Consider the following 25,360-nt stretch of genomic DNA (forward strand, 5'->3'; position numbering starts at 1 on the left):
ACAGTTTTCTCTAGACCTGCGTGCTGGTGTACTTCCTCCTGTACCCCCCACCCCCCATCTACTGCTGCTCTTTTAGTTCATTGGGTCAGCTGGTATGCACTAATGACATCTGTTTAGGTATTTGATGCTGTAATATTACTATAGTAAAAATTCTAAACAGGATTTTTTTTCATCAAAAACACTGGTAGGTTTTGGGAGAAGCAAACTCATTTACTCTTATAAGCAGATCACTTTCTGCTTCAGAAATTTGAGAAAGAATTTTAGAGATAGAAATGTCCTCAAAAGAAAATAAAGTCTTAACTATTTAAAACTAAGCCAAGGCTACGCTATAGTGTGTGATAGAACATTGTGGGCAACTAATAGATTTGCTCAGGTTTTAAAATCTGTGATCAGAACATAAATACTAATGTTTACTTTCCCAAGTTATTAAATTTCCCTTTCATTATCTTTCTGTGGGGTGAAAGCTAGCTTAAAAAACATGTATTTTAATCCTTCCGAAAATGAAGTCTTTGTGATTAGACTTTTAGTAATCTCATGTCTGTAATGTGGTAAAAAGTTAAAAAAAAAAAATAAGCACTTTGGAAAAATGTCTGTCTTCATATCCTCATTAGGAAACTTCTCTTTAATTTTGTAGTCAAATCAGAAAATTAATGCCCGTTGGACCACAGAGGAGCAACTTCTAGCAGTGCAAGGTATATTAAAGATAAGCAGTTATTGTTGTTAATGCTTGAACTTGTCGTGAAAGGTGACAACCGTAGTTCTACCCTTCGTTTAGATATGCATCAAGAAAGGGCTCTCGGGTTCACCACAAAGTCCTGGTGGCCAGGAGTTCTGTGCTGATTTGTGGACGTGACCTTCTGCTGAGTCTGATGTGCATTTGGGGTCCTGAGCAGCACATCACACCTTCTCAGCTCTAAATAATTGATGGTGATGACAGCATGACCAAATTACATGGGCTCTCTGTGCCTCTGTTTCAGTGTTCCTGCTATTGGGTTCATTCTTACCATACACTTTGATAACTCATAGTTAAGAGATAAATCAAATATATACATTTCTGGTTTCTCTACTTTGTATTTTTCCCTTTGATAAATGTAAGGTACTGGAAGTATTTATATTACTTAATTTTTAGAGATGTACCAGTGAATAGAGATCTGACTTTATATTTTTTTTAAAAGAAACTTGAGACATCAAAAGATACACAAAAGCATTTTAAATACACTGTTCACAAGAATGCTTTGTTGAGTTATGTGGCAGAAGACTTTGTATTCTGAATACTAATAATTGGACGAATTGAAAGTATTATAGATTGGGATTTTTTTCACATTTGAACTATTTAAAGAAGGGTAAACTGCACATTTTTGTTCAGGGTTGTGGTTTTTTTTTTTCGCTCTCTTAGAAGTAAATTATCTGCAGGACTGATTATGTAACAAAGTTTGTTCCGCATTTTTTTGTTTCTTCCTAGCTGAGCCCTCTTTGTGTTAAATACTAATAGCTTTTTTAAAAATTTACATATTTTATTCATTTGAAAGGCAGAGAGAGATTTCCCAACTGCTGGTTCACTTCCTAAATGCCTGGAGCAGCTGAGCATGGCCCAGGCTGAAGCCAGGAACTCAATCCAGGTCTCCTACATGGGTGACAGTTCCCCAACTACTTGACCTATCACCTGTTGCCTCCCAGGGTGCATATTAGCAGGAAGCTAGAATCAGGGGCAGAGCAGCCAGGTTTTTTAACATGGGCACCCTGATATGGGATGTAGGCATCCCAAGCTGGTCTTAACTACCACCCACTGATAGTTGTTTTACCTAGGTTAACTACTATGAGAAAGTGAGGCCCCAGTGAAATAGCTGAGCATACTTTTGAAAATATTTTCAAATACTCATTAGGAAATGTTAATACAAAAAATGTCATGTACGCATTATTTACATATCGGAATAATGTCATTAAAGACCGGCTGATAGTTGGTTCTGCAGTTTGTTCTAGAGAGAATAAGAATAGCCAGTCAGCACGCTTTACAAATGTCAGCAGAGGGTACCAGCAGGATGTCAGCCTCCCCTTTGGGCTGTAGAGCATAGTGCAGTCATTATAAGGGAGAATACTTGATGTTGTAGAGGCAGGGTCCTGGATGCACATCGAGCAGATCCACCATTGTGGAATTAAGTTTCTGAGTGACTCAGAACAAGGTTTAGTTCATTTATAGTGTAAGTTAATGTTAAAATTTGTTTATGATATGCTTAATTTTTTGTTTTAAAATTAGGATTATAAATGGGTGCTTCATACTCACTTTAGCTTACGGTGCTAGTGTGATTATTTTGAGTAGGTGTTGCTCTTCTTTATGTCTCTCCATCGTAATAGTGATCCTGCTGAGACATGAGTCCTGGTTTGCAGTATTCAGTTGCTTAACAGTTAGTGTGTTCAGTTTGTACCCCAATGTAAGGGATTTTCCCAATGAAAGGATTTTCTGAAGAGGATCTTGGAAAATATGGATAAATGTTTCTGTATGTAGCAGTTAGTGTTTGATGCTGTTCTAAGGCACTGCTTCACTCACAAGTGGTAGAGTCCATTGACTCACTGCCGGCTTGGGTGTTGTGTAAAGCTGCATTCAAAGGAAAGGCAGCGGTAAGATTTATATAGAGAGAGCTTGAGCTATAAATGTGGGCATAGTTTATAAATACTGAAATTAAAAAAAATACATATAATCAGATATTTTCTCTAGAGTAAGACATTCAGTATTCTACACATTTAAAAGTAACCTTTTAAATAAATCACACTGATGCAGCAGCAGTTTGTATGGAAGTACAGTATGCGTGATGTTCTTAAAGGATTTCAAAGGCACTTCCTTAATGTATTAATGCATTTATTTTGACTATTTAGAATTTTTATTTTCATTTCAGTTTTTTTGTTTTGTATTCTTACATAAAATAAAACAATGTAAAGCCATTGGTGTCCAAAATAGTTATTTTAGAATTGCAAGGTGCCATTTGGTATCCTGTACCCCCATGTTTATATAATGCTCAGAAGCATGTCTTAGAAGCAGTATAATCACGTAGTGTCGTCACCTGTACCTAAGTGTCAGCATGGTTAAGGCACATAATTGCAGAATCTATTTTCACATGTCATGGTTTGCGCGCCAGAAGTACGCCTCTTAGAGGGCAGGTACTTTTGTTTTTTCTTCTTTTTCCAGACTTTATTTATGGCAAACCTTTATGTGACACTATCCTAAGGAACATTTGGTTTCACAAAGTAACAGTAAATTATGTTTTGACACGAAAATGTTTTAATGTGTATAACATATCATGTTAACACATTTTGGACATACGTTCTGATCTGACACTCGTTCATTAAATGCTTTATCCTGCTCCCAGTAGAATATGTCAGTGACCCAGAGAAAGAAATGATGACTCTAGTGCAAGTAGTGAGGTTTGCAGCTCTCACTTTTTTTCTTGTGACTCTTTTAAAACCAAATGAACATATTAGGATTGTTCCTTTCCTGGGGCTTAAGTCTATGTATTCCATCTACTCATATTGTTGTTAACCATATGCTGGCCATTTAATTACCCATTCCCCTTTCTTTCTCTCTTAATTGGAAAGTGGAAAATCCTGCTCAGATCAAAAAAGAATGTTTGTTTATATTTTTATAATTTACTACTTTATATTAACTCTAGTTCTGCCTATTAAACAGTTTCAGTAACATTCATCAAGTGGGACATCGTCAATGCAGCTAATTTAATCCTCTTAAAATATTTGCTAACAATGGTACTTAAACAGTTTCTGTCATCTGTTCCAGCTTTAATGTCTAAAGTTTTATAACAAATTAGTTAATAGTGAAGCCAGTTATTATCTTCATGTATTTGAACTGATAGTAAGATACTATTCCTGTTTGTAGCTTGTCATATATAAAAGTATTTTTTCCTAATCTATCATGCTGTTAGAAGTTAGCCTAAAATCACAGTCATAGAGTAAGCATTCTTTATTGAGCAAGAATTAAGAAAGGATGAATTCTAGGTATGTCTTTCTTTTTCAGGTAAAATAGAAGTTATTAGCTGTTTTAATAAAACAGTAATATTTAAATGATAGAGCACTCTAAGTTTGTAGGGGACAGAAGCACAGTTTATAATGTTTACCATTCTTATTTCAGGTTGCCTCTTAAATGTATTTGTTTCCCAGCTTTTGGTTCTAAAAAACCAATTACGTCCCCCAACTGAAATCTTTGTGTTTTTAAGGATAAACAACCACGAGAGTTTTTCTGACGTCATCCAGACATTAGCTTTAATTGTGGTTCTTTTTTTCATGTTGCCTCCATCTCATGCAGAGCAGAAAACGATAAAACTATGTCGTTGGCTTTGCTTTTAGTGAAAGTGACTTTCTCTTCCTGTAGTTTTTATATTCATTCCTTTTAACAGAAATTAAGTTGCAGCTCTAGAAATTGTCTTCTTTCTAGCTTTACCTCATACTTAAAAAAAAAAGAAGAAGAAAAAGTTAGAATGGTATATGACAAGGAATAAAAGGTGGATTTGTCAGTTGACTAGAGTTTAAGGATAGTAGCCCTGTACCAGGTGATCAAAAAGAAGTAGAAATGGGAGATTCATACCTTTGCATCTGAAATGCAGCTTTTTGCTTTGGAAAATTTTTTTCTGTTTTAACAGATGACCCTAAGAATGGAGATCTAAAAGTATAATCCTCAGCCCTCTGATCCTTACTTCAAATAATTAGCCATTCACAGTTTTCAGTGTTTTGGTAATGGAATTTATCTTAAAATTAAGAAGATGAGGATGCAAGACCCAGAAGAGAAAGGATAGACACTGGAAACAGAATACATGGTTTTTGATTGTAACCATCACCTATGTCCACCAATTACTGTTTACTGCTACTAAGATCTTTCTACCTTCTTCTTGATATTTTAGCATTTTTTATTTTGATTATATTTGAGAGGCAAAGCTCCCTTCCGCTGATTTGCTCCCCAGATGACTGTAACCGTGAGGGCTGGGTCAGCTGAAGCCAGGAACCCAGATCTCGACCCTGGTCTCGTGTGTGGGCAGCACGGACCCAGATGCTGGAGCCCTGACTGCACTCGCAGGGTCCCACTGATTGAACTCCATTCCTGGGGTTTCTAGATGTCACCATGTTCCTATTCTCTCAAAAATAGTTTAAAAACTAGTATTTCCTAATTATATTAGTACATACTCACTTTAAGACATTTTGCTGTAAAAAGCAGGAAAAGGAATACCCTGAAATTTCACTGTCTGGTAGCTGCTTGCCACTATACATATTTTCCCCTTCTTTTGTAGTCCAAAATCAAAATTTAAAAATGACTTTAAATATACCAGAAGCAGCTTTGTGCTATCCTGGTAGCTTAAAAAAAAAAAAAAAAAAGAAAGAAAGAAAGAGAAATCAAATGCTAGGTAAAGTTACAAAACACCATTAAATGCTCCTAAAGTTACCATCTTATTAGCTACGATCCAAAGATCAAAATACTTGAATAGACAAACTTTACTAATTCGTGCCTTGTGGCTATGCTGAAGTATCTACTTTTAATAAAAATATCATCTTTAGCAGCTTAGACATGTAAATAAGAAATGTGAACAGCATACGAATGGATGTTACACAAATGGATATTTGTATTGGGTCACAGAACACTGGTTGGAAAGTGCAGGCTTTCATTAATCGCATAACAGAATACCCTACTGAGTTATATTTTTGTGTTCCCAAGCAAACTTTAAACATATATATATATACATACATATATATATATATTAAAGATGGTATCATCTATAAGCATAGGAAGCCAAATTATGTCATTGCAACTTTCAAATGAAATTTAGGTATTTGACTAAAAACAGTTTTTTCCTTTCCCTGTGAAGTTTATAATTTGCCTCTTCCAGGGTTCTCTGAATGTTTATTCCACTAATCCTTGAAAATTGATCTCTTGCCCTACAGGTGAGACTTTAATTTAGCAACTATCATACCTGAGCCTTTGACATCTTCAGGAAGAGATTGATTCCATCATCATATTTAACTCCCTTGCTGAGAAGGCAATCAGATTGCTTAATTGTAAACTATTAAAAAAGAATGGACTACCTTTTCCTCCAGGTACAGATTAAAACTAAGGTTGCTGTGGTGCTGTCAGTTGTTAGTTAGCTGCTCCACACACACACACATACACACACACAGGTCGTCCTCCAGGAACCTGGCTGGAGAGAATCTTGAAGAAGCAGCTCTGTTAAGTGAGCCCTGAGCTGGCCACGGAGCAGAGCTTCGGGGCACATGCGGGATGTGCTCAGCACTGCAGTCATGCTGGTCCTGACTGGTATTCCACGGGACAGTGCCCGCCAACCTTGTCCACATCTTACTACACAGAGAAAGTTAGGACATCTGCCCCAACACATGGGAGTGAGCAGATGAGGCTTGCTGGTTGTCCCCAAGGAACTCGGCTATTTGAGACCCTGCGAGTCAGCCTATAGGCTGAGGGAATGAATATCTGGGTCACGTGTGTTTGCAGGACAACAAAAGACCACTGTGGTGGTCTGAGCCTTAATGATTCTAGACTAGTATCCATGAGTCAATAATAAGCATCCCTGGGTGACTTGGGGAAAAGCCAAAGTCCTAGAAAAACTAAAACTCTTAGGGAAAGTAGTTTTGAGTTAGAATCTATAATTTTGCAAATGTTAGAATATTGGTAGTAGGGTAAAGTCCATTGAGCCAGAGAAAATTAAGAATTAGGTTTAAAAAAAAAAAAAAGGAACAGTGACATAATGGGATCGGACTTGGGGACAGCTAAGGTTTGGGAAGGTATTTTCTAAGGCAGGTGTCCTGAGGTGTTATGTCTTCAGACCTAATAGAATCTAATAGAATACAGAAGATCCAATCCCAGTGTTACCTAACGTTTTCACTTTTAAGCTCACGTATTCAGTAGATTTGGCCATTTTTAGAATTTGAATTAAGTATCCCTTATGCAAATCAGTACACTAATAGAATACTGTCTGGTTTGTAATTAGTGGTTATTTTTCAGTGGAGCAATCTCAAATTAAGAAATTGGGCAGAAACTCAGTCTTTTAAGAGTTAATGTTTTCTTCTTTAACGCTTTTTTAAAAAGTTGGTTTGTATGTACTTAAAAGGCAGAGCAACAGAGAGAGAGAGCGATTTCCTATCCACTGATTCACTCCCCAAATGCCCACAACAACCAGGTCTGGGCCAGGCTGAATCCGAGTCTCCCACGTGGGTGGCAGGGCCCAAGCACTTGAACCATCATCTGCTGCCTTCCAAGACACATTATCTGCAAGCTGTGTTGGAAGCGCAGGAGCCAGGCCTTGAACCAGCACTCCGGGATGGAATGCAAGTATTCCAAGTAGCGGTTTAACCCGCTGTGCCACAGTGCCCATCCCAAAATTAATATTTTCTCGAGGAGTAAATAGTAGAGAAGTACTTGAATATCTAACAGTAACTGCTACGAAATAAGCTTGGAATTTTATTGCCAAATAAGCCCTCATTGGAATCTTGTCACAATTAGAGTTCATCCTTAGTGTGACATTCAAACTGGAATTCAGCTCAGGAATTTAAAGAAAATATAAATTCATTTATACCAATAAGACATGCCAAACAATGTCTTTTTGTTGTCTTGCATATCTTTCCTTTGGAAACAGAGCAGTGAACATAACTTACAAATCTAAAACTACATTAAAAAGCAAAATGGGATACAGTTATAGGGTAAAAAAGTCAGACCTCCTGCCCAGAACTCCCTAAGATGTAGGAACTCCCCATAAAGCAAGCTCAGTTAGCTGAATGTGGCCAGAGATACCTGTTTCCAAATTCTCATTTTAAAGTAAGGGCAGAATTTGGCAGTCGAATTACATCAGAATGGTTCTTTAGGTAATTGGTTTTCATAGTAACTGGTATCAGAATATATGTAGCCTATGAAATAAATGTGGCAAAATATTTAAAATTATTAAATCTTAATATTATCAAAATAAACACAATTGAAAAATTTATTTAGAACTTCGGCTGGGATCTTAATATATCCCTGTATTATTCTCTCATCTGTGATTCTATACATGTTGTTTATTTAATTCTCCCCTGTTTTTGTCTTTTTCCTCATTTCTGTCATTAATAAGTTAACTGTTTTCTGGTATTTTAAAAAGCAGTTAACAAATAATGGAAGAAAAATCTTTCACAACTTTTACACTTTGCACTGAGTGCATCTCTTCCTAGAATGAATTGGTGAGCTTCTTCTCGAATTCTCCTTAGAGAGAATTGCTCATTTTGATTCTGTAGCATAATTGATAGTCTCAACTTCATTCATTATCATCCTTCATTATATTGACATCTCCTCCATGGAAAGTTAGGGTTTCAGACAAGATACAACCATTCTTAGATTCAAAACAGAGCACACAGGTGCTCTTTGAATATACTCTCATTCTTTAGGCTGTAAAGCATAGCTTAGGTCTACTGGATGAATTAAAATACAATTGACTCTGAAAAACCTCTTCCCTTTTTTAATCTATCAGACTGTGATGATTCTCCTGCTTTTTATGCTTAAATTCTTGTTTCTGTCTGTTGGTAACCTGGTGGGATAGGCAGGTATTCTGTTGAAGTTAGTATTAAGACCCAGTTGACAATGTTTTTCTTAATGGGGGAACTCAAGGCTACTCACTCAGTCCGTTGAGGGGATAAGAGAGATGGCCTATTCCCATCCAGTTTTGTTTACAAACGGTGTTGCTCAAATTTAGGTGACTGGCTACTAGGGAATTGAGGATGGAACAAAGAATTGAATGCTTTACAATAAATGGACTGTATTTGAGAGTTCAAGAGAGGATTGGAGAGAATAACTGAGTATGTAAAAAATGGTAAGTTTCTGATTGTTCAGTTGAAGACAAGTGACTGGCTCAATAAAATGACATAATTGAGAGTGTTCGTCTGTGACCCTGCTGTCTTAGCCTCTATCTCAGAATTGAGAGATGAGCAGAGTTTATCGGAAAGGATTTTCATTGCTGGTATCTTGTGTGTGTGCATGATGTATAGTACACACAGCTCTCCTTACTGATCCTTCACAGGTGTATTATTTACTTTGCCTTCCAGGTGTCCGCAAATATGGTAAAGATTTTCAAGCTATTGCAGATGTAATTGGCAACAAGACTGTTGGCCAAGTGAAGAACTTCTTTGTAAACTACAGGCGTCGGTTTAACTTAGAGGAGGTATTGCAGGAGTGGGAAGCAGAACAAGGAACCCAGGCTTCTAATGGTGATGCTTCTGCTTTAGGGGAGGAGACAAAAAGTGCTTCTCATGTGCCATCAGGGAAGAGCACTGATGAAGAAGAGGAGGTGTGTTTGTGCATGGGATTTGAGCTAACATGAGCTGAGGACTCCGCATTTTCCGTGGTGTTCCCTAAGGGTATTTGTCAGAGGACTAGCTGAATGAGCATGAAAGGTTGACAATACACTTAGTGGTGCATCTCGTGACTCCTAAGTCATAATGACATGTTAATGTCTGATCCTGGCCGAATGGAGAGTGTATTGTTCTTTCATCTTTCATCATAGTCTTATTTTTATTTCCAGTGTTAAGCTGTTTACTAATAAAGATACCTGTTTGGTAGCCTCATTGCTTTCTCAGTTTTTTGTTTGTTTGTTTGTTTTTTTGTTTTGTTTTGTTTAAAATAAAAGAAGCTTGTGCTTCCAATAAACACTGGTGTTATGTTTTTGTTTGGTTTTCCTGTGACAGCCCAAACTGTATTGTACTAAGTTCATCAGGATTTACATCTTACACCTGTGTTTTTGTTTCCTCACCTCTAGGCACAGACCCCACAGGCTCCTCGGACTCTGGGTCCATCACCTCCTGCCCCATCATCCACTCCAACACCAACAGCCCCCATTGCCACTCTGAACCAGCCTCCACCACTTCTTCGTCCAACACTGCCTGCTGCCCCCGCTCTTCACCGGCAGCCTCCTCCACTCCAGCAGCAGGCCCGGTTCATCCAGCCCCGGCCAACTTTAAATCAGCCTCCACCACCTCTCATTCGCCCTGCTAATTCTATGCCACCCCGTCTAAACCCAAGACCAGTGTTGTCCACAGTGGGTGGTCAGCAGCCACCGTCACTTATTGGAATTCAGACAGAGTCACAGTCCTCACTGCACTAAAAATTAATTGGACAGAGCTGCAGTAACTTTGCACCCCATCATTTTACCAGTGCTCATCTGACTGACTGGAAAGAGGAAAGAATAATTCTTCTTAGATAATGAGGCTGCAAACTAGTTGTGTGGCAGTGGACTAGCAGAAGTGGATGAGCTGTCTCAGTTCACTAGACGAAGGCGTTACTCAGCAGAAAGCCTTCAGTTAGCCTCCTGCTAGGGTGTGTGTTCACCAACGTGGTCTCAGAAAAGGAAAAGCAAGAGGAGTTAAGTCTTTATACACCACGGGGTTCAGATTCATCTTTACTGTATTTATTTTACTGAGGTTCTTTATATTCCTCCTCTTCATAGTCAACCTCTTAGTACAGGAACATTGACTTAGGAATTGTGAAAGTTTCTTAAGGACATTTGGCTTTTTTTTTCTTTAATTTAATTTAAAAAAAAAAAACATTTTCCTATGTTAGGAGAGCAAGAATAAGTAGCCTGCATTTCATATTTTGACATATGTTCATTTTCTGCATATTTCACTATAGCTGCATACCCCTTTTTTCAAAAAAAAAAAAACGTTGCTTTTTTTTCTTAAAGGAATTTAAATACATTCCTTTGAAAGAAAGCAATTTAATCAATTGCAAAGCAATTATATGAAACCACAGAGAATGTACTGAATCTACTAACCCTTTTAATATACAGTGTAGGGTCCGAGTGAAAAGTCCTTGTTTAAAGGTCGTTGGCCCGTCATCTGTCAGTAACAAGAGGACTGGAATAATACTTTTACACACAATGAGGACTTAATGTGTTGAAATATAATGTCTTTAAGTTCCTTGAAAATAGGGTTACTATGGAAATTTTTTTTAATGTTTCTAAATGATACCTGCTTTTAAGTAGTAGTTGCCTACATTTGGGGACATTAGAAGAGAATTATTCTATTTTATCAGTTATGTAGAGATGGTGGTTATGGAAGCATTTATTTGCAGTACCTTTTTATGTTTAGATTCTGAACTTAAAATTGCCCTCATGCTTATTAAAATGATCTGCATTTACTATGACGGTGTTTTCTTGATAAATCTGTTGTACTGTTTGGACACATTTGTGTATTCCTTGTTTGGTTTAGGGTTAAGTCATCCACATTATTCCATAAAGTTAAGAGTCTGTTATCTAATGTGTATCAGTATATTGTCACACTTGTCCTGTTAACTCAAAATGCTGAGACCCCTTTTTATAAACAAAGACATTACAAGTCTTCTTAATTCAACACAGTCAACCATTAAGCACCTACAAAAAGTATTTTACAAGTGATAGTATTTCAACAATGTGTTCCTAGTATTTTTGATACAGTGATTTCATATTGGAATCATGACTTGTGCAGAGACAGATCACTCAGATTGCTATACTAGTGGACATAAGGCTGAATGTTTGCACATTCACATTCTCATTGCAGTTAGAACTACTTTGTGAAGTAGTTATAAAACCCTAATTTATGTTTTAAGAGGTCATATATTCCCAAATGTTGGGAAAATAGTCTCTACCATTGGCTCAATAGCTTTAAAGAGCTGTAGGCTTAAATTCATTGATCAGGTTTGGTTTTAAGATTTACCTCCCACGTGAACCCTAATTTCTGGCATAATCTGAAACTTTCCTGGCTGGGTCCTGTTCTTTCTCATCATCTTAACTAGTTCCTGTCCTGGATTATAACCAGATCAAATGTCACTGATTTAAAATCCGTAATATTCAAGAAGTTATACTTATTTTTCCTTTAAAAGTCACGGGGGACAGTTACATATCTTAAGAGAAAGTATCTAAAGCATTTTTAAAGCACTTAGATTGTCTTGCATTGTGCACACTATATCTTTACAGCTTTTAATGTCTTGTCTCTTGTCGGTAGACCTTCCGTACACAGTGTGTGGGATATGTCAGTTGAGGTGGTCAGCGCCAGCATCTGCCCAGCCACTAAGTATGTTGTGATTCATTTACAAAGACATGGACCAAGGTGCTGTGTCTGAGGGATGTGCTGTAATTTGATTTACCTACATTAGAGCACACAGTAGGAAAACCTTAGCTTCATTGGTAATATGACACATGTATAGAGTGAGATGTCTTTATTGTGTGCTTTGCATATTTTGTAAATATTTTGCACGTCATTATTTTACTTTTTTGTTTAAGCAGTGTTTGGCCTGGAAGATTGATATGCTTGCTGCTTAATCAAAGGATTAAAGATTTAAAGATGTCTATGTCTTCTATTTTATATAATTTCATGTTACATGAGTAATTTAGGACCTCTTCACCATGAAATCCTAAATATTAACTTTTATCAAAAAGCAAAACCTAAAAATCTTTTAATGACTGTTTTCATTAATTTCAAGGTTATCATTTTTGAGAAATCTATGCTAACTTTTTAATTACATAACAAATCACTGTTGATCTATCTGGTAAAATTAATGAAAAATACTTTGTGTTTTAATTCCAGTGTATTAGGGATGAAGTAAAGGTAAGTTATTCATCAAAACTTCCTCTTAATAAGCTTATATTAAGGGGGTAAAATATCACATAAAAGGTACAATATAAAATAGAATATAAAATTCTATCTTAATATAGGACTACATTCTTTTTAGGAATGGATATGGAACAAAGCAAAACAAAGTGATTTTTTAAAATATTAAGAATGTTGCAAGTACTTTGGTTAAAATACCAATTTTTGTTATTAAATATATTAATGTTCACTCCCGTTATCAAAAGACTATTACCCATACTAACTGCTAACTAGTTAACATAGGTGTCAGTCTCCTCAGAAAGAGTATCTTGGAATTCTTTGTGCTTGCAAAACCAAATGATGGGTACATTCTGATTACAGGAAACTTAAAATGTGCATTTTTTTAACTTAGGCACTCACTGTGAATTACATTATTTATAAGAAGGTAATAGAATAAGTGAATACAGAAAGAATCTGAGAATCAAGTTTGAGAAACCACACCATATTGGAAATTATAAGAAATTTTATCTCATTTTCTTAAAGGTGATTTATGGGAAAACATATACTGCCTATTCTCAGGAAGTAATAGGTCATATAAATCTCCCTCCAACTTACTTGTTTCTTAAGATTTTATTTATGAAAGGCAGAGAGCTTCCATCTGTTGGTTCACTCCCCAAATGGCCATAACAGGCAGGGCTGGGCCAGGCCAAAGCCAGGAGCCTGGAGCTCCATCTGGGTCTCCCAGGTGGGTGGCAGGGCCCGTCATTTGGTGCCTTTCCAGGTGCATTAGCAGGGGCAGGATCAGAAGTGGTGTAGCTGGGATAAACCTTGTGTCAAGCAGGGATGTTGTGGGGAAACGAGAGGACGGTGAGGGAGCCAAGGGGGGCTTCTGGGAAAAGGTGACGTCTCCACAGAGACCTGAAGGAGGTGAGAGTGGAGGCTCGAGGAGAACACACGCGCGGGTCTCAGGACCCTGTCTGGTTGTTGGAGGAACAGTGCCGAATGGGGGTTGGAACCTAGTGAGCTGCAAGGACACCGAAGAGCAGGCAGGGCACACAGGCCGTGGAGAGGACCTGACGCTGACCCTGCAGAGCTGGGAGCTTCCAAGAGGAGGAGGCACGCTGCCCTCCCCTGTGTAATAAGAGGATCTCTCTGCAGGAGCAGGGACATTGAGTTCAGGAGAAGCCAGAGCAGCCCAGGGGCACGCGGCCGGCACCCGGCCCTCGGCCAAGCCAGAGCCTCAGCAGGGCAGGGCCATCTGGGAGAGCGGAGTATGGGCGGGGCTGTGACAGCCCTGGGCACCTGGGACTGGGACCTGACTCTCCCGCGTGGGACCCTGGTGTTTCACAGGCGGTGGTTTAACCCACAGCGCAGCAGTGCTGTGCCCGTCCCTCCATTTTTCTCTTGGTAACCAACTGCCTTAGTGAAAGAATGTAGGGCAGCAACATGTCTCGGCAGCAGTAGAGTTGGGGAGTCATAAATTAAATGGAACCCTCCCAGATATGTGAGTATGTGAAGGCTGTTGGACATTATCTGCCTGGACTGTGCTCTTAAGTTCTTTGCAATTAGAGAAACTGAAAACCAGATATTAACGTTGAATTAACCAGACTTAAAGTAGACTGTTAACCTGTTGATAGGGGAATAGATCTTTACGATGCGATAACTTTTTTTTTGAAAGGTTATTTATTTATTTGAAAGAGTTACACAGAGAAGGAGAGGAACAGAGAGAGGGAGAGAGGAAGAGGTCTTCCATCCTCTGGTTCACTCCTCAGTTGGCTGCAATGGCCAGAGCTGTGCCGATCAGAAGCCAGGATCCAGGAGCTTCTTCCAGGTCTCCCATACCAGGGCAGGGGCCCAAGGACTTGGGCCATCTTCTACTTGCTTTTCCAGGCCATAGCAGAAAGCTGGATTGGAAGTGAAGCAGCCGGCACTCGAACTGACGCCCACATGGGATCCCGCACTTCAGGCAGCAGCTTTACCCGCTACGCCCCAGCACCAGCCCCACAATAACTTCTTAAACTTGAGAATTCTGAAGCAGGTGTCTTGGTGAGCCAGGTCTCTGAAGGAAAAGCCAAAGTAGAGAGGCTGAGGTGCATCTTCACCAGTTAGCGTCCCAGTGGCTTTGTTATATAATGCCTTTGAGTTACTTTCAGAAAAGCTAAACTTACTCTGTGCGATTGATTTGAAAGAATGACAGAGAGGTCCACTACCCACTGGTTGATTCTCCAGATGGCCACAACGGCCAGGGCTAGGCCAGACAGAAGCCAGGGGCTTCATCTGGATCTCCCACGCAGGTGCTGGGATCTAAGCACATGGGCCGTCCTCTGCTGCTTTCCCATGCTCATTAGCAGGGAACTGGATTGGAAGTGGAGCAGCCGGGACTTGAACCAGTACCCATATGGGATACCGGCACTGCAGGCGAATTGTTCTCAAACTGCAACTTGATGAGTCTGTTTCAGCTCGACTGAGCAAGTTATTTACCCTCTCTGGGCCTCAGTTTCCTAATTTGTAAATTGGGAACTAAACCTTCCCAGTGCTTGCTGGAAGTTTTTATCTCCTATTTAACACTACAGCCGTCTTAATAAGGAAAGAGTGTATTTTGTATTTCAAAAATTAAAGTGCAGGGCAAAAAGAAATTGAATTCCAGTTCAAGATACTTCCTGCTCCAAACTACTGAAATCCTGGAAGTATAAAAACAGAGGGCCGGCGCCGTGGCTCAATAGGCTAATCCTCCACCTTGCGGCGCCGGCACACCGGGTTCTAGTCCCGGTTGGGGCGCCGGATTCTGTCCCGGTTGCCCCTCTTCCAGGCCAGCTCTCTGCTATGGCCAGGGAGTGCAGTGGAGGATGGCCCAGGTGCTTGGGCCCTGCACCCCATGGGAGACCAGGAAAAGCACCTGGATCCTGGCTCCTGCCATCGGATCAGCGCGGTGCGCCGGCTGCAGCGGCGGCCATTGGAGGGTGAACCAACGGCAAAAGGAAGACCTTTCTCTCTCTGTCTCTCTATCTCACTGTCCACTCTGCCTGTCAAAAATAAAAAAAAAAAAAAATAAAAAAAAAAACAGAAATAATCCTTAGTACTGGAAAGCCCAAAGGGTGCTACCAGCAGATGAGGACAGATCTATGACAAAATCTTACAGAATTAAGGAACCCCCAACTCCATAAAGGCAAAAGGCAGAGTAGGAAAACGGTGATGTTCTCAGAAAGATCCCATAATAACCTCAAATTTGAGGGGGGACTTAGAGCCCCCAGTGACTCCTACCTCCTGCTCCATGCCCTTGTGAGTGGCCCACACTTCTACCCCATAGAGCACAGCAGGAGCACGGGGATGGCCCTTCTGTGACCAGCTGGGATGAGATCCTGACCTCTGCACTGCGCGCAGACTCATCCGAATCACACGCACAAAGCCGGCTTCCAAGGCCCCAGTGGCAAGGCGCTCAGCCAGCCTTCTAACAGCTGGCAGTGAGCTCAGGCCCTCAGTTCAACAACTGCCAGGAACCGAGTCCTGCCAAGTGCATGTGGAAATTGGTCCTTCCCCAGCGAGACCTTGAAATGACTAGAGCCCGCCTCACATGCGACTGCAGCCTATGTGAGACTGGGAAGTAGAGAACACAGCTAAGCTGTGGCCACGCTCCTTACAGAAGCTCTGGCTTAAGGTGTGGCATTTTGCGCTGCTCATGCTTGGGGCATTTGTTATGTGCAATATTAAGATCAAAAACTGCAAAATGAAAATACTACCAGAGATAAAGTTGCTTTTACTTAATTGGAATTTACAAAGCATTCTTTGCAAAACCTGCAGAAAAACCATCTTTTCATGTGTCCCTGAGCTGTTTCCAGGATAAACTCTATCTGTGTCATAAACCAATTTCAGTAAGTGAGAAAGGACTCAAGTCATCCTAAGTGTGTTCGCTGAGTACAACGCAATTGTAAATCAACAGCAGGAAAAAGTCTGAAAAATCCCTGTTTGGAATTTAACACACTTGTAAATAGCCTAGGAGTCAAAAAATAAAAGGGAAATTAGAACATATCTTGAATGTGAGAACAATATGCCAAAAGCCTATGGATGCAGCGAGGAAGTGCTCAGAAGGAATTTTGTATCTTTAAAATAAAATCCCAAATTTAGCTGGCGCCGTGGCTCACTAGGCTAATCCTCCGCCTAGCGGCGCCAGCACACCGGGTTCTAGTCCCGGTCGGGGCACCGGATTCTGTCCCGGTTGCCCCTCTTCCAGGCCAGCTCTCTGCTGTGGCCAGGGAGTGCAGTGGAGGATGGCTCAAGTACTTGGGCCCTGCACCCCATGGGAGACCAGGAAAAGCACCTGGCTCCTGCCATCGGATCAGTGCGGTGCGCAGGCCGCAGCGGCCATTGGAGGGTGAACCAATGGCAAAGGAAGACCTTTCTCTCTGTCTGTCTCTCTCTCTCACTATCCACTCTGCCTGTCCAAAAATAAATAAATAAATAAATAAAAATTTAAAAAAATAAATAAATAAAATCCCAAATTTATATTAGATAGGAAAGTTCTAAAATCAATCATCTAAATCATCTAAGCTTTCCTGAAAAGCTACTTTCAAAGAGTGAGTCCAACTCAAACAGGAGAAAGGAAATAACAGAATAAACAAGTAACAAAGAATCCAGAAGACCACTGACATCAGGAAGAAAATCAACACAAGGTGAGAGAGAATGACAAGAGAATAAAAGCAAATGCAAAAATGAGCAAAATCTAGACTGAAAGAGTCCTCCACCACATAACCTACTGAGGTTAGATTATCGACACTTTATGCTAGCAGATCTGAGAATCTTTATGAAATAGACAAATTCTTACCGAAACTGCCTCAAACGGAAATAGAACACCTGAATCAAAGAAATTGAATTTGTGACTGGAATCTTCGCTCCCAGGAAAGTCCTGGCCCAGTTAAATTTACCAATAAGTTCTCTCAAACCCTTAAGAAAGAAAGAAAACAGCCTCACAGACTTTCAGAAAACACACAAGGGAGAAAAAAAGACAAAACACTTCCCTAGTCCTTGTGTTGGTTAGGACCATTTGTCTGAGTCAAAGCCAGAGGAAGACATCACGAGAACACAAACCTCGAGTGTCCGGGTGGGCATTTGGCTTACCCCAGCATTTAAGTCACTGCGCGGGACGCCCACTTCCCATACCTGGCCTGAGTCCCTGCTACTCCACTTCCAATCCAGTTTCCTGCTAACGCGCACCCTGGGAGGCAGCAAATGATAGCTCAAGTGATGGGTGCCAGCCCCCCTGGGGGAGACCTGCACTGCTCTCAATTTCCACCTGGCTCGGCTCTGGCTGTCGTGGTCATTTGGGGAGTGAACCAATGGATGGAAAAACCACCCTCCCCTCTCTCTGTCCTCTTTCTCTGCCACTTAGTCTTGAAGATAAATGAAAATAAAGAAATAAACTTAAAAAAAGGAAAAGGCATGGCAAGAAGGCATGGGACTAAGGATGCAGCAACCTCGGGCGGGCACAGCCCCACAGTGCGACCCCTCGCTGTGCCAACAGGAGGGAGCAGGGGCTTTCAAGGGACAGCGGGGCCAAGGTCGTGGAAGACTGAGGGGTGGCTGAGTCCAGGACATTTGGGCTGTATTTGTCCGGTTTTTCCAGAACGGGTTCTTCCTTAGTGAGTACCCTTCCTTCCATCTTGTCTTCTGCGAAGCCTACGGCGTGACTAAGCAGCTCTACAAGAGAGTTGCTGGAAGTCTCTCCAGACAGCAGAAGCACCCTTCTCAAAAAGAAACAGCGGAGAAACAGTCTGCCCAGCTGCCAGCCTATTCTAAAACTCAACAAAACCAGTTCACACCAACCCAACACACGATCCTACTTCATGATTCCTGAACCTAAGTGATAACTTCGTATTTTACTGCCTTAGGAATTAGCATGGTAAGATGTTTTATGAGCAGTCACAGGAATGCATCTGTGAATCTTATCAAAGCTGTTGTTGGAATGGACAGACTCCCATTTAGCCAGGCATAGAATGAAGACTGCAGGCCTGGTTTTAAAATAATCATAATCATAATCATAATCATAAAATCTCATTTCTCCAACAGAAAGGCTGACTACATCAGACACTCAAACCATGACCACCATGAAGGAGTGTGTGTGTATGGTGGGGGACTCCCTGGAACAAATATAAAAAATATGGCCACAGGTGCAGTACAGGTCTGCTTTTTTCCGAATTGGTACCAAACCTAATCAGATAGCACAACAGTGAAATGAGGTAGAAGGACAGAGACACGGCTCTCTCTGAAGCTGGATGCACACAGAGGCTGTTGTTGTCAGTCCGAGGCAAAGCTCTCCCTCCAGAACTCACTGCTTTTCCTCCTGTGGCACTCTGCCCAGCGACAAGCAGAGCGAGGGCAAAGGTTATCTGATGCACGCAAAGGAACCCCATGGCACTGCGTCAGGAAGGGAGACAGAGAGCACTTACTGTCTCCATGCAACACCCACCTGGTGAGCGGATGAGCCTTCTGTGTGTGCAAGACCCTGAGGTTTGCTTTCTGCCTGGGGGTGGTTTGCTGCTAAATCACATTTTCCATGCGGGGCGCTGCTGTGGGCAAAGACTTTCCACTGTAACTTGCAATGGAAGCTAGCAACGCAACCTCGGGCCCGAGGGGAGGATTTCCCCTCCTTGTCTGATCTCACTGATCTCTGGGTGATGGAAAGTATGACCCCGGGTCCTGCTCAACTCACCCAACGACACGGGTGGGTCTTGTCACACAAGAGCAGTCCGAGGAAGGAAATGCATGCCTCTACTATTCCAGTAGGTGGCGCGGTCTCCTCTCCATCAGTCTCCACAGTGGCCCTCCTGCGTTCTCTCTCATCCCTTCAATCTACCTGGCAAACTGAACACTTGAAATCCATGTCTTCTGAAGTCTGGGCAAACAGATGAAAGGATAAGCCCCTTTTTGTAGAAATTTAGTTGTTATTTTGTAGATGAATTGAGTTTGAAGACTGGAGTGTGTTGAATGTTAGTGATGGAACAAGGACATAAGCCTCAGCCATTCTCCCTCATTGCCCAAAGGAGATAAACTTTGGAATGTACTCCTTGCCCTTGAAACTCACTTGGGTCTCACACCCTATTGTCTTCATACCCCACCCTGCATTATTTTCCAGGTTCCCAAGGCCCCGTTCCCCACCCCGCCCAGTTCCTGGAATTCCCCTCCCTGCTGCCCCCTAATGCCGCCCCCAGCCCTAGCCCTCCTTAAAAAGGCCCAGCCCCTGGGGGTTGGGGCCTTCTGCCACACGCTCCATCGTGTACACGCAGGCAGTTGGTCACCCACCTCTGCGGATTGATTTTCTCTGAATAAATATGTCTGGCTGTAAATTCGTGCACTGCCTCCTCTCTATTCTGCGACCCTTTTCCTAACAGAGGTAATGTTGAACAAAACAAATATTTCCAAAACATTAAAATTGCTATAATTTGTTTTAATAGTGTTTTCTTGTAATCCACACCAACCATTTTTTTGAGGGGTAGGGTGGTAGAGTGAGCACAAGAAAACCAGACTTCCCGGGTTCAAATTCCACCTCTCTCACACTGAGAGTTTTGCAATTTGGGCCAAATTGTCTAATGAGTGAGTTTTCCCATCTACACAGCAGGACTGATGAATCAATGGGTTATCGTGGATCGAACACTGAACACAGGAGTGGGCATTTTGTTCCAGTAGGTTAAGCCACAGCTGGGATACCCCAAGGGTCTGTCTTCTCTATTCGCCCAGACATCCTGCCTAGGACTCCGTGATCCAAAGAATTGGGAACATGTCCTTGAATTCTGACTAAAGCTCTAAAATCCCTCTGTCTCCCCATTTAAGACACCCAACCCTGGAGTCACGCAGGCCCCGCCTCCTACCATAATGCAGTTTCACTTTCACCCCCCCCCCAAAACTTGCTTTCAACATGTTTAAACCTTGGATATCATGTCTGGAACAAATTGACTGCTTTTCCCAGTTGATGGGAAGAAGACAAGTGAAGCGCAGTCAAGGACAGTCCCAGGGCCCGGGCACACCCACAAGTCTGCATCCTAGGCCTGATGTCTCCAGCGGGAAAGGAGGCAAAATTTCTACAAAACAGACATCGTGTGGGCCAGGGGAGAAGTACAGTGCGAGGGCGCCAGCCATAGACAAGGTGCACCGTCTTGGGGGACAGGAACAGGAAGGAGCTAAGGTTCATTGAGCACCGACCTGGTGGCCACCATAGAGCAGTGCTCCCGGAATGCTCCCGGTAGAATGTGAGCTGGATCCAGCCTCCCAAAGCAATCCCCACAAGTGGATTAGGTAAACAACCTTTACTTTTATCTGGATCTTTGGCTGTTGGCAGGAAGCCCACCCCCCCTGCTCTTCCAGAACCCGTATTTGCATTTTAGGGCCTGACAGGTTGGCCCCCTCCCCATGACCACCACCTCCAGCCCCCTGCTGCCTGTCCCTGCTCAGCTTTGAGGCGCATCTCAGTGGTGCCCCCCCAGGCAGGTGTCATCCTCCGCTTTTACTGCTGAGTAGCTGAGTAGCCCACGGCTGGGCTGCCTAACTCAAAGTAAAAGAGCTACAGGGAATTCTGGCCCATTGATATCGACTATAAGTATCATCCAGAACATAGGCGCTTGGAGTAAAAATACCGTAAGAGTGCAGGATTCAGGTGTGGGAAGATGCAGATTCAAACTCTAGTCGTGGCACTTTCTGAGTGTGTGCAGCCTGGGCACCGGGCTTGGCCCTGCTTTCCCGGACCACAGATGGCTGGGCAGGAGCACCTGAGATGTTTGGCAAGCCCTTGCTGTCAGGGCAAACTCTGTAACTCTAAGACATGGCTAGTGGTAGGCCAACAGCCGGACAGGCCTTGAGCTAATGGGTCAAGAGGGGCAAGGGCAAGGCCACCACTCCAGGCACTCCTCTTTGTCCGCAGGTGCTGACCACCCTCCCGCGCCCGCCCCGCCTCTGAGCTCTCCGGCCCCGCCCACCCGACCAGGGCCCGCCCCTGAGCTCTCCGGCTCCACCTATCCCATCCAGTTCCGCCCCCCGACCCGCCCAAGGTCCCGCCCCGGTCCCGCCCTCCCTACCGCCTCCACCCTGGAGCGCTCGGGCAGCGACCGTTAGGGCCCAGTGCCCGGCCGGCGCCTCGCCTCCCAGGCCACAGCCCGCGCAGCCGCGCGCCTGCCAACAGCTGCGGGCGAAACCCCGACCGAGCTACACGTGAGTCGCGGGAGGGGCGGCGGGAGGGGGACCCGAGAGTGCCGCCGGCTCGCCCCGAGACTTTGAAACCGGAAGCGCCGGGCTGCGGAGCCCCGTCCCGGCCGCCCGTCAGCGCTGCTCGGGTCCGGGAGACGCGCGGGGCAGGGGCGTGTGGGGCAAGAGGGTGTTCGCAGCAGGGCCGAGGTGCGGCGGGGGCCGGAGCTGGGCAGCTGGTCCAGAGGCGCCGGTGGACCGGAGGGGCCGGGTCAGGGTAGGGTGCTCGCCCTGCAGGTCTGCCCCGCTGACCCTCGTCGCGGTGCCTGGGAGCCTCCGGCCTGCGTGACTCCAGGGCTGGGTGTCTTAAGCACGCTCCGCTGGTGCGTGCTCGTTTAGGAGCGCGACCCGGAGGGGTCTTGAACCAAACCGAGGCTCTGAGGCGCCATCCGAGCTGCCGGGGGGCCGAGCACCCGCGGAAACCGAGTTGTCCTCGTGGGTCCGGGCGCCCTGTCCCCGCTCTGCCGGGCTCCGGTCAAGGCCGAGCTTGTTGCGGGTTCCTGCGGCGGCCCGTCCCGCCGCGGGCCCCTTCCCTCGCCGGTTCTGCCGCCTCCTACGGAGGTTCCATGCTTGGCTGTTTCCGATTTACGTCCATGAGAACTTGGCGATCTCGCCGTGGCGAGTGTGAGTGAGCCGAGGCTGCCCCTTCCAGCGGGAGGCGTCCGGTGACCAGCTTAGCTCTGCAGATCCTCAGAGGTTCGGGGGCCGAGCGCGCGCTGGGCTGGGGCCCACGGAACAGAGTTCCTTTATCCGGAGAGACCTGCTCTCTCGCAGGGTGCTGGAAGGCAGGCGTGCAGCACCGGGCGCTGGTTCAGGAACTTCTGGGAATAGAACAGCGGTGCTGGCGCTGTGCAAGACCCTTTTAGGCAGCAGAAGGCCGAGGGTGGGCTTTTCCGACTCCATGGGACTGCGGAAATGCTTTAGCCCCAGCAAAGCAGGTGTGGGTGAGAGCCTGACCAGGCCACCCCATGAAGCAGGAGAGGCAGAGACAGCTGCGGGAAAGGTGTGTGTGACACACAGGTGGCGAGCCGGCAGCCTCTGCAGAGGGTTTGGGGTTATCTTCATGTTTTTGTTGTGGCTTGAGGAGTGGATCAGTTCTCCTCTCCGGGCCCAGAAGAGGCTCCCGTCTGAGCCAGCATCTGGTGTCAGAGAGGGTGGCTGTCCCCACTGGCGCGGCTGAGGTCTGTGGCAGTGGCAGGGTGGGCAGGGTTTCCCTGAGTCAGCAAGCTTTTCGAAGGATCCGCTGGCTCGGGGTTGCGGGGCCGTGAGGGAACATGGGAAAGAGCCGGTCCCCGGAAGCTGGAGCTTAGTGCCTGGGGCATGTAGTGATGATCAGCAGCGTGGGCTGCCCACTGCCTGCAGATCAGCTCTGTTGGGCTAGGGGTGGGAAGGTGCCTGGGCACTGGCCGCCTGTGACTATTTCTGCTTCACTGGGGACAACCTGGAAGAAAAACATCCTATTTCCCTGTTTGCACTGCTCTTTCCTTTGCAAAGCATTTTCTCATCGCTCTTGTCGTTTTGTTTTTATTTCGTTCCCCTTGATGCCCTCCTGAATGAGGCCAAAGCAGGACTACTGTCCACCTGTCCTGGATGGCGTGGGGCAAGCACCCAGTGTGTCAGTGACCCCCCGAGCTCCTCCCCTGGGCCAGGCACGGGGCTCCTGTGGTCGCTGGTTACCCCTGCCCCAGCTGCTTTCTCAGAGCCAGAGCTGCCCATCTCCTTATCAATCTCAGAGGCCCCCAGTTCTGGTAAGAGTCTGTTCCCAGCAAGTGGAACCAGTTCTGCTGGAGGCTGTGCAAGGCACACACGGACAGGCTCCCTGCCTGACCCCTGTGTCCAGCCAAGCCAACTCAGGACAACCTGCGTCTGATTTTGTGTGTATCCTGGAACCTAGCATTCAGGAGGTCTAGATTCATTTGGGGTGCTCCTCTCCTGACCTCTGAGGAACAGGGGGAACATGAGTGGAACAGGGCTCATGAGAAGAGAGGTTGGGCACCCAGTAGGACATGCCTCGCGCCCTGTAGTCAGAATAACACCGCAGAGTTTACAGTAGCTCATTCTCTTGTCACATCCACAGAGAACAGGTGTTGCTCCTTCCAGCTCCCCCTGGCTGCAGGCTAGAACTCATGGCACACAGGGCAGGGCCAGGCCCACACCTTCTGATTCCAAATCCTGCGCTCTTCCTGTAGTGTCTCTGCTCAAGGCAGCTGGGGTTCACCAAAAGCTGCCCGATGCCTTTGTCGCTGATGAGTGTCTTGAAGAGTGCACGGATCACAGGAGGGTGGCGGCGGCAGACTGGGTCTCTGAAAAGCTTTTTCTGCCCAGGTGGCCGCTCTTTCTGGGGTTGCTGTGGGCAGGAGCTCTGTCGCCATGGAGCTGCAGCAGGGGGTGTCTGTGTGTGTGCTGGGGAAAGAGGAGCCCATGCCATAGGGCAGAAGCAATCCCTAGGGCTGGCAGGTGCCTGCTGCTGCCACGGCCAGGGTGAGACCAGCGGGAGTTTGTTGTTTTGCCCAGAGGAAAGCTGTACTGGAGGGGCCAGAGCAGCCTTGACCCCCACGGCTTTCTTCTTGTGAGGAAGTGGGGTGGAGGGCCTAGGAGGAAACAAAAGTGAAAATACGCACTGGCCTGACAGATTCCGAGTCTATTTACGGTGACAGGGGTACGCACGGTTTGCATGCTGGTGTCTGGAGGCAGGCGGTGGGGCGTGCTCAGATCGTGCCATGGCAGAAGCAGCGTGCAAACACGTGGCGCTGTGCCGTGCAATGCACATCTGACGGGCAGGTCCTGTGGACCCAGCACAGCGAGAGTCCCTCCGCAGGAGTGGGGGGCAGGGGCTCCCCTCCCGCCAATGTCTGCAGATCCCCAAGCCTCTTTCATGACGCTGTGGGCTCTGCCACAGCCCCACCACCTCCCAGCAATCCAGACCATCCCTGAACTTCCCTGCAGCCTTTGCTCTCAAGGAGGCCGTGCCCTTCTCCCAACCGAGGGGAGAGCAGGTACACACACACACACCCCGTTACTCCCTTGTTCTGGGCCCTTTTTCCTCCCTCACAAAGGCCCCAACTCCTCTTCTTTGTCTTTCATGGACAAACTTCTGGAAGTAGCCGGCTTGTGGCCTCTCCGTCACTCAGTGTGCTGTGCACCTGCCACGCTGCTCAGATTACGCCAAGGGCTCTCGGGTCCTGGTCATCCTCTGTCGCCAGCCCTGCTGCAGCTGTTGCCCGGCTCCCCGGCGGCTGCCAGCCTGTCCCCATGGGCATTCCCTGCCCTGCCAAGGCCAGGATGGGGCCAGGCAGTGTGCTCAGGCCGCTGCCCCTCTCCACAGAGCTCTGTTTCACTCCCATGGAAGTCCGTTCACAGCTCTGCTCTCACCCAGCTCTCTCCTTGGCCACTTTGGTTTGTGATATTCAGAATCTTTTTTGTAAAAGATTTATTTATTTGAAAGGTAGAGTTACAGAGAGAGAGGGAGAGGGAGGGAGAGAGATCTGCCATCTGCTGGTTCACTCCCCAAAGGGCTTCAACAGGCAGGGCTGGACCAGGCTGAAGCCGGAAG

General features: G+C 44.9%; 2 protein-coding genes across 13 annotated transcripts in view; both read left to right on the forward strand.

Moving 5' to 3' along the window:
* The window catches only part of RCOR3 (REST corepressor 3), a 57,655-nt gene extending 45,316 nt beyond the window's left edge, over positions 1-12,339 (forward strand). For 3 of the 10 annotated variants that reach the window (XM_051820536.2, XM_051820537.2, XM_051820538.2), the window contains exons 10-12: positions 635-692; positions 9,070-9,311; positions 9,780-12,339. In XM_051820536.2, coding sequence (XP_051676496.1) covers positions 635-692; positions 9,070-9,311; positions 9,780-10,124 — 645 coding nt within the window. In that variant the 3' untranslated portion in view covers positions 10,125-12,339. Of the gene's footprint in view, positions 1-634; positions 693-5,934; positions 6,088-8,720; positions 8,838-9,069; positions 9,589-9,779 lie in introns of those variants that run through there. The other 7 variants (XM_051820541.2, XM_051820540.2, XR_011381423.1 and 4 more) reach the window with 6 other exon arrangements.
* A 9,280-nt stretch (positions 12,340-21,619) lies between these two features.
* TRAF5 (TNF receptor associated factor 5) overlaps positions 21,620-25,360 on the forward strand; it is a 43,991-nt gene continuing 40,250 nt past the window's right edge. For all 3 annotated transcript variants that reach the window (XM_002717531.5, XM_008268449.4, XM_008268448.4), the window contains exon 1: positions 21,620-21,774. The gene's annotated coding sequence lies outside the window, so the exon portion shown is untranslated. The remainder of the gene's footprint in view (positions 21,775-25,360) is intronic.

This window comes from Oryctolagus cuniculus, chromosome 13 (genome assembly GCF_964237555.1).
Source record: "Oryctolagus cuniculus chromosome 13, mOryCun1.1, whole genome shotgun sequence".
Lineage (NCBI taxonomy): Eukaryota > Metazoa > Chordata > Mammalia > Lagomorpha > Leporidae > Oryctolagus > Oryctolagus cuniculus.